This window comes from Podarcis liolepis (genome assembly GCF_965112155.1).
Source record: "Podarcis liolepis genome assembly, chromosome: 7".
NCBI lineage: Eukaryota > Metazoa > Chordata > Lepidosauria > Squamata > Lacertidae > Podarcis > Podarcis liolepis.
The window spans coordinates 80,841,526-80,856,353 of NC_139561.1; the positions used below are offsets into that span (position 1 = coordinate 80,841,526).

General features: G+C 41.8%; 1 protein-coding gene across 1 annotated transcript; it reads right to left on the minus strand.

Annotated features, from left to right (window-relative positions):
* Nucleotides 1–853: 853 nt before the first annotated feature.
* On the minus strand, nt 854–12,335 carry LOC310711098 (phospholipase A2 inhibitor and Ly6/PLAUR domain-containing protein-like; the record flags this gene model as incomplete). Its single annotated transcript, XM_083512571.1, has 4 exons — nt 854–1,105; nt 1,667–1,798; nt 7,586–7,732; nt 12,287–12,335. The coding sequence occupies 4 exons, from the start codon at nt 12,333–12,335 to the stop codon at nt 948–950; spliced, it is 486 nt and encodes a 161-aa protein (XP_083368697.1). The 3' UTR covers nt 854–947.
* Between the last annotated feature and the right edge of the window lie 2,493 nt (nt 12,336–14,828).

Consider the following 14,828-nt stretch of genomic DNA (forward strand, 5'->3'; position numbering starts at 1 on the left):
CTGGTGCTTCACAACAATTTCAGGTTAAGAACGGACCTCTGGAATGAATTAAGTACTTAACCCGAGGTACCACTGAATATGTATATTCTAAGATTGCCCAACTGAGAAGATTACAGCCATCAGCAGGTCTCCAATATTTGATACTTGTCAATAAATAAGCACGAATATATAATTCCAGTCTTGGAATTCCAGATCCACCTTCCTTAATTTGTAATTGCATGCCTTATATTCTGGGCTTCTTGTAGGAATATGGTTAAGTACTCTGGCACCAGGATAGTGAATTAGATATGTCCTTGGCGTGATCCAGCAGGGATCGTCTTCTGTTCCTGACTCCTGAATTCCGTGGTGCCTCTCCAGAGTTCTGCCAAACAACAGCAATCTGCCCTGACTGCCTAGTGCTGTGTGGCAAATCTCTGGAAAAGCCTCTACAATAGCCCACAGTTGACTGTATTTTAGAACTTTCTTCGATGTTTCCCTTTTAGTAGGTTGGATGGGAAGTTTCTGTATTGTATGTCTTTGATTTACGTTATTGTAAGCCAATCAGATTTCTTTGAAATATGGACTGGAATATATATTTCCTAAATCAATAAGATAACTCATAATTACCCATTGTTTTTCATTCTAAAAACAGTGCCCTTCACCACCACTGATACCAAATATTCTTAATTTGATAAATGCAGGCACACGACACACAACAGAGTTTTGATTTGCTTCACCAATTTATATTGAATATTTTACACATATCCCATGTTTTCATGAGCCAAAGCCCCACATTTCTTCTTTAGTTATCTATACCCTGCATCCCATTCACCAAACAGAAGCCTCAGGAGTCCTGTGAATACCAGTTGCTCTGGACTCCCATGTTCAGACAAGCAACCACCACTTCCACTGTTGCAGAAAATAGTGGAATCTAAAAGGAAGAAGACATTGCTCTCTCCTAACTACCCTTAAAAGCTGAGTTGGTTTGGTGAAACTAGAGTTTCACCGCATCGTGCTCCAGTTATCATGCCTGAAAAGTACTTGTTAAGCATTGATGTCTTGGCCAATTCACAAAAAGCTGGTGATGCACAGCCTTTGACGACCTTATCAGGAACTTCACTGTCGTCTAGTAAAGAAAAAGAGACAAGGTCAGATGAGCATCTTGGTAGCAACCTGTGTTTGTGTGTGTTTGTGCAAAAGAAAAAATAGGAGCATCTTAATTTTTAATAACTATGTTGAGCAAGTATAGAAAGCATCTGAAAATCACCACATGAAATGAATATGAGAGAGGTGTTTAAAAGTTAGAATGAAAAATGTCTATTTTCTTCTTCTTCTGGGGCAGGGGCTCATCTTCATTGATATTGCTTTCCAGATAAGGTCTCCATGGGTAATTATACTTCTTTTAAAGACTGGTGAAAACACTCTTTTAATACTTTTACACGCAAGTTAACAAACAGACTATTTCTCTCACCTTCTCAAACCTCCACCCCGTAAATATACATACTCATAAATATACATACAAAGCAAATGGGATTTGAGGTGAGTTATGTTTTCAGGAAAAAAGAAACTTTTCCTCAAATGCACAAATAATCTATTTTCTGGAAGGAAGCCACAAACAGAATGAAATAGTAACACACACACAAACACCATTCCCCACCACCACTCATTGCAAGGCGGTTCTACTTACCATGAACAAGAACAAAGTCAATGCACTGAGTCTCGTCGTCGTAACACTTGATGGCATTTGAACCCTCAGGAACTTCTGATTCAGCTACACCACGGTTTGGGCACTCCAGCCCATTCAAGTGCCTCGGTGGCACTGCCAGAAGTAAATGCATTGTTTATTGTTGTGAATGTGACTTATTGGCCACTGTTATTTTTGGTGCTTGGTTTATTATGTATAGTGTTCAATCACTAATTACATATACTTATGTAGTGCTTATTACTATGAAATAGATTTAGGTATATAATCTTGTTTAAGTATAATATGTTGTATACTTTGTTATTATGTTGGAAACACTCCTCTGATTAATGTTACTATGTAAAGTTTTTAAACAATAAATAAATAAATAAATAAATAAATAAATAAATAAAGCCTTGGTGTGTATTTGTTTATTTATTAATGATTATTATATATCACTTAATACTAAAAATACTCTTCATGACCCCATGGGCCATTGCAAACCAGGCTCAGAAACTACAAATAAAATTTAATTTTATACGTAAATGCATTACAATGCAAAAAAATATAAAATCTCAAAAACAAAAACATCAGCATATATTATAGTGTGTTTAAAGTGAAGGAACCCTTCTGTCTCCAGTGCTCCAATAATATTCTTAATAAATAATAATAATAATAATAATAATAATAATAATAATAATAGTAATAATAATAATAACTTATTTCATTATCTACACCCTGCCCATCTGGCTCAGTTCCCCCAGCCACTCTGGGCAGTTTACAGCATTTATAAAGCATCTCCTAACTTACAAAATGCTACACATCACACTAAGATTCTGCCTCTAATATCCACAAACTATAAAGTTATTACCTCTGCAGTTCTGCCCAATCAAGATGAGTCCCAGGGTGAGCTGGGCTTTCAGAAAGCAAGGGGGGCATGTTTTGTACATTTGTTGAGTGGTGAAAACTAAGTTTCAATCTAAAATTTTATTTTTTCTCTCAAGGGCAGGTAGGGTTTTAGCCTGCATACCAGTTGGAGCTGGTAGACAGTTGCTCTGGACACAGAATTGACCTGCACCTCCATAGACAGCTGTGAGTCCAAAATGACTCCCAGGCTGCGCACCTGGTCCTTCAGAGGCACAGTTACCCCATTCAGGACAAGGGAGATCTCCACATCCACCCGCCTCCTGTCCCCCAAGAACAGTACTTCTGTCTTGTCAGGATTCATCCTCAATCTGTTAGCCGCAGTCCATCCTCTAACCGCCTCCAGACACCCATACAAGACCTTCACCACTTTCACTGGTTCCAATTTGTTTATTTATTTTTAAATGATATTTATTGAAACAAAGGAATTTTTTTAAAATTACACAGAAAAACAGACAAAATTACAAGAAAGAAAAAAAAGAAAAACATAAGAGAAAAAATAAGAAATAAAACCATCCCTTTCAAATTCTCCAATTTCCATTACCTTCTTTTCATGACCTCCTCCTCCTCCCATCTCTTGTATCTTGATTAGTAATTGTCACAGCAAATCCTTTCCGTAATTCATAATATTTTATCATCACGTTGCCTTACTCTGTTCTCATTTTGTCTTATAAAAACGACCTTAAAGCTTAAAACTTCTCATAACCATTACCTTTTTGCCAAATTCTTTAAACATTTTTACAAGAGCCAAATAATTTCATTTCAACATTTTCCCAACATTCATAAAGCATTTCTATTAATAATAATATATATAAAAAATACAATAAAATAAAAGCAATCCAATCTTCTTCCAGCGTCCCCTCCCCCCGGTCCCGGGATTGTCAGTCTTTCCCCCCCCCCCCATTAGTCTAGCACATTAACCTGGTGCCCTTATGTCCGAGGCCTTCAAATCTCTTCCATGTCCCTTTCGCAGCTCTTCTTCATATTTTCCTTTCACTCGTGGGAACTCCAGCTTAGTAGTGTTTTTGACCCTTTTCAGCAAATCAGCCCTTTTCTCATAGTCCAGAATAAACTGCATATTTCAAATTCCCTCCAAAATTGGAAGTCCCAACAGCTCCAAACCTTTGACGGCCCATTACCAGACTCGGAAAGTCCAAACAACCCCCCATTTCCAGTTCGATCCAAACTTTATCTTTCAAAATCTGGTTTTTTCCAAATTCATTTATCAGATCCAAAGGCTCATTTTCCTGCTGGGCCAAAAGTCCCTCCATCTCTGGCGTCCCAGATTCAGCAAGATCCTCTTCTTTCTGTTGTTCTGTCATGGCTCGCTCCTGTTTTAGTTCCTGAGTGGGTTCCATATACTTTTCCACAACCTGATCAAAGGTTCTGGCAGCATTAGTCATAAAAACCATCTTCTGACTTAACTGATCCAATAGGGCATTAATTTTACAGAAAGCACCCAACAGTGCTTCTGAAGGCATTGTCCTGCAAGGTCACAAAACTCTTTCCCACGGTTGTAATCAGCAACAGTTGCAAGTTCCCAGGATTGAGTTACAATTTCATAGCTCCCCTCTAGGGGGGAAAACTTCTGATTGTTCTTTTCCTTGGAAACAATAGCAACAGAGTTTCTTCTTTAAGATATTTTGTCCATATTTGTTCTTTTAAAAAACGAAAGGAAACAATGGAATCACAATATTTCCCTCCTTTTAACTATCTGTCAAAGCATTTGTTTCTGGTCAATGAGCTTCAATCGTCAAATCTGACACCCCGCTCCAGGGTCAGGACAGTGGAAAATTACTTTACTTTAACTTTATTTCCGCAGGTTTAAACAACTCAATAAAAGTCCCCCTTCTTCTCCTGCTTCCGAAGGAGGGTTCCGCAATTTAGAATGATGAAATACGATCCTTTAAAAGTAATTTTTAAGGCTCTAGTTTACGTTGTCTTTGCTTTGTTATAACTACAAGAAAACGGAAGGGTGACTTCCTGTTTAGCCCTTTCCGTTTCAGTACCAAATGAAAGTAAATTTTAGAGTCCAAGTTCCTTTTATTTCGCCAATTCTTGTTTAAAGTCCAGGTGTTTAGCGTTCCAGTACTCATGGTTAGTTCTTTTCAATGCCAAATTGTCCCAGGAAAAAGGCAGCGCTCTCCGGCAACAGCTGTGCGGCTTCACTCCGCAGAAAAAGCAATTGACTCACAGCACCGCACCACTTCCCCCTCTTCACTTCGGAGCCCGTTTCTGGGTTCCTTAGTGGGTTGGGGGGCGCTAAAGGTGCCCTCCAAGTCCCACAGTCACAGGCTTCATCCGCCTGTGATTTTCAGAAGGGTCCCTGCTACACTGGTTCCAATTTAAAAGAGAGGTAGAGCTGGGTATCATCTGCATACTGATGAACACCCAGCCCAAACCCCCTGATGATCTCTCCCAGTGGCTTCATGTAGATGTTACAAAGCATTGGGTAGAGGACGGAACCCTTTGGCACCTCACAAGTGAGAGCCCAGGGGTCTGGTCTGAACACTCATTCCCCCCACATCATTTCTGAACATGGCCTAAGAGGAAGGAGTGGAAGGGCAGGCAACCTAAGGTCCTCAGGCCAGATGCAGCCCAATCGCCTTCTCAAACTGGCCCGCAGACGGTCCGAGAATCAGCGTGTTTTTACATGAGTAGAATGTGTCCTTTTATTTAAAATGCATCTCTGGGTTATTTGTGGGGCATAGGAATTTGTTCATCTTTCCCCAAAAAATATAGTCTGGCCCACCACATGGTCTGAGGGACGGTGGACCAGCCCACAGATGAAAAATGTTGCTTTTAACATCCAGAAGGATGTTATGGTCGATGGTATCAAAAGCTGCTGAGAGATCCAGCAGAACTAGGAAATAGCTTTCACCTTTGTCCCTAGCCCAACAGAGATCACCAGCCAGCATGACCAAGGCAGTTTCAGTCCCAGCTTCTCATTCAGTATCACACATCCCATTCTACTCCACAAATGCACACAAATACATCATCCATCCAGTCACCCCAGTCATCTCTCACTCAATCACCAGCAACCATTGCCAGTCACTGCAGTTTAAACACGTGAAAACCAGGACACTAAATTTGAAGCTTTTATGCATCGCCCCCCCCCCGGCTATTTTGCTGATTTCTGATAATAATAATTCCTGGACACTGGAAAATGTCAGTGTTTATCAGACCTACTGTAGAAACCAATGAGAGAAAGAAACAGTTCACTAACTGAGACATGAAATATAGCAATGGGAGGAACTTAAGGCTACCATATGTCCGTGTTTTCCCAGACTGTATGCCAAGTAGGGTGGTTTTTGTTTTTTAAAATGCTTTTAAAATCTTGCCCCCCCCCCAAAAACCCCCAAAACTTATTTTTGTTCACAAGTATTTTTGTTCCCAAATAGAGCTCAATAACTTTGCCCAAGCAGTGCGACTTTTGTTGTTCTCCAGTTGGATGGCATCCAGCAGCAATAAATGGTTTAACTAACTACCTTTGCAGTTCTGCCCCACCAAGATGAGTCCCAGAGTGAGCAGAGCTATCAGTGAGCAAGGGGGGGCATGTGGCCATTTGAAACTCTTGGGGATAAAGTGCTTCTCCATGACATACAGATGGTGATGCTGATTCCAAGAATTTTTCATACAAACTAGGTTAGGGCATTTACTGAACACCTCCAAGGAATTATTGAGGCCCCATTGGGAGGTCAGTATTTACCTTTTTATTTATTTATTAGGAATTAAATTTGTATACTGCCCTTCATCCAAAAATCACAGGGCAGTTCACTACACATTTTTTTTGACATACCGTATATCAAAATTCTGTCCCTAATTACTGGCAAGGAAACATTGCACTGGCACCCAATCAAGTGATACAACTTTTTTGCCTCATGTCATCTATTTTTCTTAATCTTTTGTACACTTGTTGAGTGATCAAAACTAAGTTTAAATCTAAAATTGTAATTTTTTATCTCATCCCGTTTTTGAGTTATGAGGGTTTGAAATTTCAAAGAGAGAGAGAGAAATTTGACCTTGCCAGACTACACAAAGCCCTTAAAAGCTCAGCCCAGCATTGAGATAAGGTAAAGGTAAAGGTACCCCTGCCCGTACGGGCCAGTCTTGACAGACTCTAGGGTTGTGCACTCATCTCACTCTAGAGGCCAGGAGCCAGCGCTGTCCGCAGACACTTCCGGGTCACGTGGCCAGCGTGACGAAGCTGCTCTGGCAAGCCAGCGCAGCACACGGAAACGCTGTTTACCTTCCCGCTAGTAAGCGGTCCCTATTTATCTACTTGCAATTTAGGGGTGCTTTTGAACTGCTAGGTTGGCAGGCGCTGGGACCGAGCGATGGGAGCGCACCCCGCCGCGGGGATTCGAACTGCCGACATTTCGATCGGCAAGTCCTAGGCACTGAGGCTTTAACCCACAGCGCCACCCGCATCCCTAGATAGAGATACGTCAAAACTAAAAACACAAATCCCTTCAGAACCTGATCTTCATGATATGTCACATGATGGACTCTAAATCTAAAATCTAAGTTTCCAAATTTTCCATTTTATAAAAAGGATTAAAAATATTAATACGATTTAAAAATTCCAAAAATATATTGATTATTTAATATTTCAAAGAGCCACCTGCAGTTTTCACATTTTTCAAAATATATTTTGTACATAAATGTCTGCCTTATTGGATTCTATTTGGGATAAATGGGTCTTCTTGGAGTAAAATATAACAGAATAAACAAGATCTCAACTATAATATTAGTTGCTTCAGGCATTTCTTTAGGAAGTTATTCAATTAAAAGGTGTCTGAAAAGCTAGTTAGGCTTTTCTTTTAAAAATGTGTTAAATGAGGGGAAAGTGTTATCACTTGATATTGAATGACCAGGAATGAATCTTGGACTGGAATGGTATTGCTTGTCTTAGAGTAACAAGGAAAGAAATTTGAAAGCTCAATGCTATTTATCTTTGGCAATAGATAGATAGATAGATAGATAGATAGATATACTTACATTTAGGCGATAAGAGGTTGCACATAAGTTTTTGACAGCAATAGTGGCTATGCTGGACGTATTTTCTTTCTACTGAAGAGAAGGTGGCATTTACTGAGATGCAGTTTTTAGCACAACCCTTGTTCTTGTAGGTCTCTGTAGAGCCATCTGTTAGAGAGAATTGAAGGAATAGCAAGATATGCAAAAATTCAGATTGATGAATGTACAAATATAAATACATTGGGCAAATGGGTGATTTAAGAGAAAATACCTGGCAACAACTGAATTCAGCAAACTAATCCATAAAGTAGTTTCTTTGAGTATAATTTCTTCTGCAATACCATGTGAATATTCTAGGATAGTTCCTTAACAACTTGCACATAAATGGGATTAGATGGACTTGTTTTTCTGCCCATACAAAAGAGCCTAGAATAGCTTGATCCACCACCCATCTCTACCTGATATGGAACTAGCTGATCCAGGGGCCTGTCTCATGAAGCTTCCTTATATTATGTACTATATTTCTGAGAGACGGAAGAAGATGGTTTTTCATCTGGTCATTGCCTACTCTGGCCCAGGCAGTGTCCCAAATCTTGCAGACATGCCTGTGCAAGAAAAAACTCAAAGGTACATGAGAGTGTAAAGCAGGGGTTGTCAACCTGGTTCCTAGTACCCACTAGTGGCCATTTCAGGATTCTAGGTGGGTGGTAGGGGGTACTACAGCACAAGCTGAATCCTCCTTCCATCAAGCACTGGTGAGCGGTAAGGAAATTTTATCATCAACAAAGATGCATTAGTGGGTGGTAGGTATAAAAAGATTGACTACCCTGGTGTAAAGTGAAGTGAGTTCTGGTTTGCCACATGATGGAACACGGCATGAGCTCAAATGACCAGGTGATTGCTTCGTATGTCTAAACTCTGTAGCTCTAAGAGATAGGATCCTCCAAACAAACTACAAAAAAGACTGCATAGAAGAGAAAAATATAATTATTCTGAGAGAAGTTCCAGGGAGGATGCTTAAAAAAAGTAGCATCATAAATTTCTGACTGATCCACTCAAGAAGAATATTCCATATAGGTAGGAGCTAACATAAGGAATAACCTTCACTTACAAAGGAAAGAGATGGAAACTTAAGATGGTGGAAGGAGCAGAAAGATTTCCTAGAAGTTACAGGAAGCATTTTGGAATCAAAAGAGAACAGCTGACAGGGGAGGAGGAAGAGGAGGTAGCAGAAGAAGAGAGGGACAGTAAGAAGAGAAACATCTTAGACTTATGCATTCACACCTTTTATTTATTTTTCTTACAACTTAAATTCTCACTGTAGAAATTAAATTAAAATAAAGGATGGTTCTTAAAATCACAACATGGAATGTAAATGCTCTAAATAACAAGTTTAAAAGGAACAGAGTGGAACATATCTTAACAGAAAACTATTTAGACATAATATGTCTCCAGGAGAAACATATATCCAGAAAACACAGAAGGGTGCTGATTAATAAAAAGTTAGGAGCAGAATTTATCTTGTCAGATAAGAGTAAAAAGAGAGGCGTGGTCATCTATGTGAAACCCAGACTGCTTTTCAAAGATGAGAAGGGAAGGATCGTAATAATTCAAGTAACGGTACAAGGAGAAAAATTAGTGATGATAGGAGTATATGCACCCAATGATAATAAAGCTGATTTCTATAAATAATTAAATAATATTACTTTTATGTGCCAGGCAAAAAATGTTCCTTTCTAACCAGGCCTTTTCTTAACCGATCAACATCCTATATCTTTTTGAAGGGGCTCTTTTTTGGGGGGGGGGTATTGGATTATTTTTATTTTTGATGTTATATACAGTGGTACCTCGCAAGACGGAAAACCCGCTAGATGAAAGGGTTTTCCGTTTTGGAGGCGCTTCGCAAGATGAATTTCCCTATGGACAGCCCATAGGGAAATATCCGGGACAGCGGGGAAGCGCAGCGCGTCTTCCCCACTGTCCTCGGACCTCCTCCGAAGCCGGGCGGTGGGGCGGGAACGCCTCCTCCCGCCGCCTCCGGGCTTCGGAACGCTGCTCCGAAGCCGGGCGGGGGGGCGGGAACACCTGCCCCCGCCAACCGGCTTCGGAACGCTCAGGGATGTTGGAAGAATGCATTCCTTGTCCATACATCCAGCTCAGGGGTTCAGGGGACAGAGCACCCCTTGCCAGTGTCTACTTGAGGTTCACAGGTTGCTCTTCATGCTGTTGATGGACGATAATATTGGTCATCCCCAAGAGTCTATCAGTCAGGAGGTGGACTGGTTACATGCCCAGTGTCTATGTCAAAGCTGTTTATCCCCGTAATCAATAAAGTTGTGGACTAATCTGAACCCAAAACATGTCTCCTTGTGTGCATTCACTTGCTGCGTACCTCATTGCCCCATCAATGTGCCTGCACCAACGAAGAGTAGACTCTGATTTGGTTGCTTTCTAAGCAGTTGGGAATTATCATTCAGTGAGGGATTGTCATTTAGGAGTTAAGGGGGAGCTATGAGACAAATGCCAGAGAAAGATGAGGCCTGAATATTTGTGCACAGTTTGTTCACAGTAAGCAGCTGGTAAAAGTCAGGAGAAGGTTACCAGTGGCTCTGTTGATCTATGAGGCTTCCCTGAGACAAAGTATGAGAGAGTGAGAGAGGTTCCACACTCTGTTAGTTAATGATGTGGAAATGGGCCATCTCAGTGGATCCTTGCTGACTCTGGAATTCCCTTGCTGAGAGAGAGAGAGAGAGAGAGAGAGAGATAGTTTTCAACATAGAGAGGGATGGATGGGTTTCAACACGTGGTTTTCTTCTTTATTTTATTTTTTGCTTTTATTGTACCTCACTCAAGAATCTAGACTAAATCCCACCTTGTCATTTTACAAGTGGGTCTCAACAGGTTTTTGGAGAATGACTGCTTTTACTGAAAGGGTTGGGGTTGTGTTGTTTTTATTGTAATTATTGGTACATTTTAAACAGATTTTTAATATAGTTTTAATTCTAATATTTAATTGTTGAAAAAGTTGAGTTCCTCAAGGATGGTGAGATCAGCATTCTGTTGTCACACTAGATACCCCAGAGACCAAAGGATGCAAACACACAGTTAGAGTTAATATGACAAAAAGGCTTCATACTCACTTAAATAGGTTTCAGTAAGCTGAGAAAAGCAACTTCCTCCTCCCATAGTACAGTAACGAATCGTGCTTGATTTACATTGATTACCTTTCACTGCAGAGAGGAGAGGGAACATAAGTTGTTCAGTCTTTGAGAAGCAGAATATTCCAAGCCAAACATGAGCAATGTTAAAGGTCTCAGAATCCACATGTAGTGGTGGGTTAGAGACTGCATGCACACCAACACACATCTCTCCCCCCCCCCCCATTCCTCACACAGGAACATCTCCAGGCACAGAAATGGAAAGACACAAAGCCTTCTTCCCATTTGCTATTATGCATGCTAAATCAGGGAAATACTCTTCCCCCCTACCCACTGCCTTCTGCCTTTTCAGGGCCTCAAGGAACATTAATATAGTCCCCTAGTCTGGCTCTTCCTCCACAGAAGAAGAGGGGAATGGGATGCCTATGCATGCTCCCTCTGTGTTTTGCAGATGTTTTTCCTTTGCCCTTAGCCGCCCCCCCCCCCCGTAGCCTTGCCTTTACCTGGAGCCATGCTAAATGCACCCCACTCCCCATAATAATCCTGAAGCTCAAAAAGGCTCTGCAATTGTAAAAATTGCCCCTTGCCCCGTTCCATAAGAAAATATAAGCACACTTTCTAAATGGACCCTTAGGACCACTAAACAAGACTCAATATCAGCTTTGTGGTTGAATGGGGAATTTTGAATCTGATTTCTCTCAGCTCCTGGGCTCAGTACACTAACCACTACACCACACTACCTACCAGGAATACTGTTGCCTATCCACCAAAAAAATGGCTGGGGAGTTCATGAAGAAAACCCCTTCACCCCTCTCTATACCACTCCTCCAGCCCAGGGCCCACAACAGCAGGGGCCATATTCCATCCCCAGTCACCACTAACTGGCTACTTACACCTAGGGAGATTTTCCACCAAAAGCAAATCCCCTACCAGGGATGCCCCTTGCACTGGTTCCCCACTCTTGCAACCAGTGCTTTCAACTTGTGGTTAAAGGTAGGTGCCGAGTTCTGCCTGACATTGGGGGTGCTCACTGTATGCACTTGAGACCACAAGTACAACATGTACAAGGAGGTTGCAAGGAGGCACAGTGGGGCCCCTCAAAGTTGGGAAATTTTCAGCCCCATCATCACATACTTGGGGAGGCAGAGATGTTCCCAGCCCCATAGGGTTGGCATCTATGGTTAGAGGTCTCTCAGTGCCTCAAAGTACCATTGATCTGTTGCCTCCAGCAAGAGCCATAGTTATCTGCAGCAAGCAGCCTAGACAGTTGGCTCTGCTGCTTTTATCTTCTCCTGCCAGCTTCCCTGCTCTGCTCTCCCTCATCCAGTCCTCTGATTAGCTAGACCTCCTCTCCTTCCTGCAGAGTCCTTCCTGCAGAGCTCTGTATGGCTGCAAGGGCGTAGGTAGCATCAACTGTGTTGGACTGGTCATGTTGTTCGGATGCCTATCATCTTCCACAACAACTACTTTGCCTCTCTTGCTTCAAAGGTGGCATATAGACACTACTAGCCCCTTGACTGAATGTTCTTGGAGAAAGAATTCAAGATCTCAGGTTCCTACTCACCTGGACAAAGAATGACCAAGAGGAGACAAGTACTCAGGAAAGTCCTCATAGTGCTGAAGAGATCAAATGCTGAGAGCACTCAGAACAAACAAGCCGGTGAAGGATGGAGGATGAGCCTAGTTTGGAGGGTTTTATAGGCCAAGAAGGGAGCCCAAGGGTTCCAGGTGGAAAGAACTAGTCCAGTAAGGGGGTGGGAAATGATGAAATTAGAGATTGCATGCTTTCCCAGACATGGTGCAATTTTATACTGGAACACAAAGCACAATGTGGAAATTGGATTAACTCTTTTTTGGAAACGATGTGAAATTCTGCCACCTGCAGTTTGCACTCCATCCCATTCTCATGGTTAAGAAACAGGTATTTTAATTAATTGAATTCTTTTTGGGAAGCCCATGTAATTTCACCAAACAACGTCCCAGTATATCCCACCTAATTTCATCACAATGCTTCTGGGGAAATGATGCCCATGATCAGATACAAAGTGATCAGCAACTGGTAAATCACATCTATATTTTATTCACAGGTATCTGGTGAGGCTGGAACATGATTGTATTCCTAGACCAGCCAACGGGGCATGTTCAGTTTTGTAGTATTTCACCATTTTTCAAAATATATCCTGTAGAAATATTTGGAAGTGTGGTTCCTTGAAGCTGAATCAAATATTCTGTCCATAGTCCTCACGGAAATGCAACCCCCAGAATCCTCTAGGAAGGAATAATGGGGACTATACGAGATTGAATTCCATTACAGTGGGTGCTCGGATCGCGAACGTGATCCGTGCAGGAGGCACGTTCCCAATCCGCAGCGTTCGCAACCTGCAACGTCGCGATTTGGCTTTTCTGTGCATGCGCAAAGTGTGATTTCGTGCTTCTGCGCATGTGAGAGAACCAAAACCCGGAAGTAACCTGTTCGGGTACTTCCGGGTTCGGTGTGGTGCGCAACCCGAAAACGTGCAACACAAAGTGTCTGTAACCCGAGGTATGACTGTATATAGTTGTCTGCACCAACATTGTCATATCAAACTGTGATTTACAAATAATATAACACAGGTTGTTTTAGCTAAAGCTGAGCCTGCTGAGCTAGAAATGGATATTGATCAGGGAGAGGTAGTATGCTGACTTCCAGAGGTGGCTAGACTACAACTCTCATCGCCTCAAAAGCCAAACATTCCAATTAGGGTTGTTGGAAATTGTCTGGAGAAGACTATGTTGGCTACCCCTGTATCCATAATCTATCTCATTCAAGAAAGCTTAAGGTAAAGGTATAGGTACCCCTGCCCGTACGGGCCAGTCTTGACAGACTCTAGGGTTGTGCACTCATCTCACTCTATAGGCCGGGAGCCAGCGCTGTCCGCTGACACTTCCAGGTCACGTGGCCAGCGTGACGAAGCTGCTCTGGCGAACCGGCACCAGAGCAGCACACGGAAACACCGTTTACCTTCCCACTATAAAGCGGTACCTATTTATCTACTTGCACTTTAGGGGTGCTTTCAAACTGCTAGGTGGGCAGGAGTTGGGACCGAAAGACGGGAGCTCACGCCACTGCGGGGATTCGAACCGCCGACCATGCGATCGGCAAGTCCTAGGCGCTGAGGTTTTACCCACAGCACCACCCGCGTCCCTTGAAATTATCCAAATCCATGAAGGATGAAGGGCCGCCCAGCCATATCTTTCAAAGCAGCTTTCAAAGAATTCCTAGGGCAAGACAGTATGATGAGTGGGGTAATAATAATAAAATTGTTCTTATTATAGAACCACACCTTCCCTTCTTCAATGAGGCATCAAAAACATCCTGGCCACTCTCTACCTAGGGAGAGATACAGTTAACTAAGATGCACAAAGGTCAAGTAGAGAGGCCAGCTGATAAAGCAATGTTTACAAGCTCTGGCTACAACTAAAACTCATACAACTTTAACTTCTGAAAAATAAATCATATACATAGCAATTAAAAAAATATTTTGCTCATAAAATATGGACCCATATGATTAACAAGGAAAGTCCCCATGATATTTAATATATATTTAAATTTATTTGGATCTTAAGAGGAAGCCTGCATGTTGGTTGCTCAGTTAGAGAAAGTTAACCAGTTTACTGAAGTTGCGTGTATGAAAGAGAGTGAGTGTGCTCCCTTGTTATTGAAATATTGATTATAAATTACTACACTGAATTTGGAATTTCATGTTGAAGACAACACATTGTTCCAGGAAGTAAATACATTGTGCAAAGGTCCTATAGAGGTTTTGAGGGCTCCACATCCTTTCTCTCTCTCCTATGAAGCGGCCGAGGAATGGAAGAAAGACCTTTGGGTACAGCAAGAAGAGTGAGACAATTAAAGAAAAAGAAAGGCTTGTTTTAAACAACAGCAGAGGTATAGAAGAGATGGGGAGACACTGATAGTTTTAATAATAATACTAAGTTACAGCAAGGACAATATTCCCTCACCTGGGACCCTGGCTGATCATCACGGGATTATCCATCCCATCACTGAGTCGTTAGTGGCCTGACCAGAGGGGAGAAGTGGGCACATTGTCTATGGACCTTGC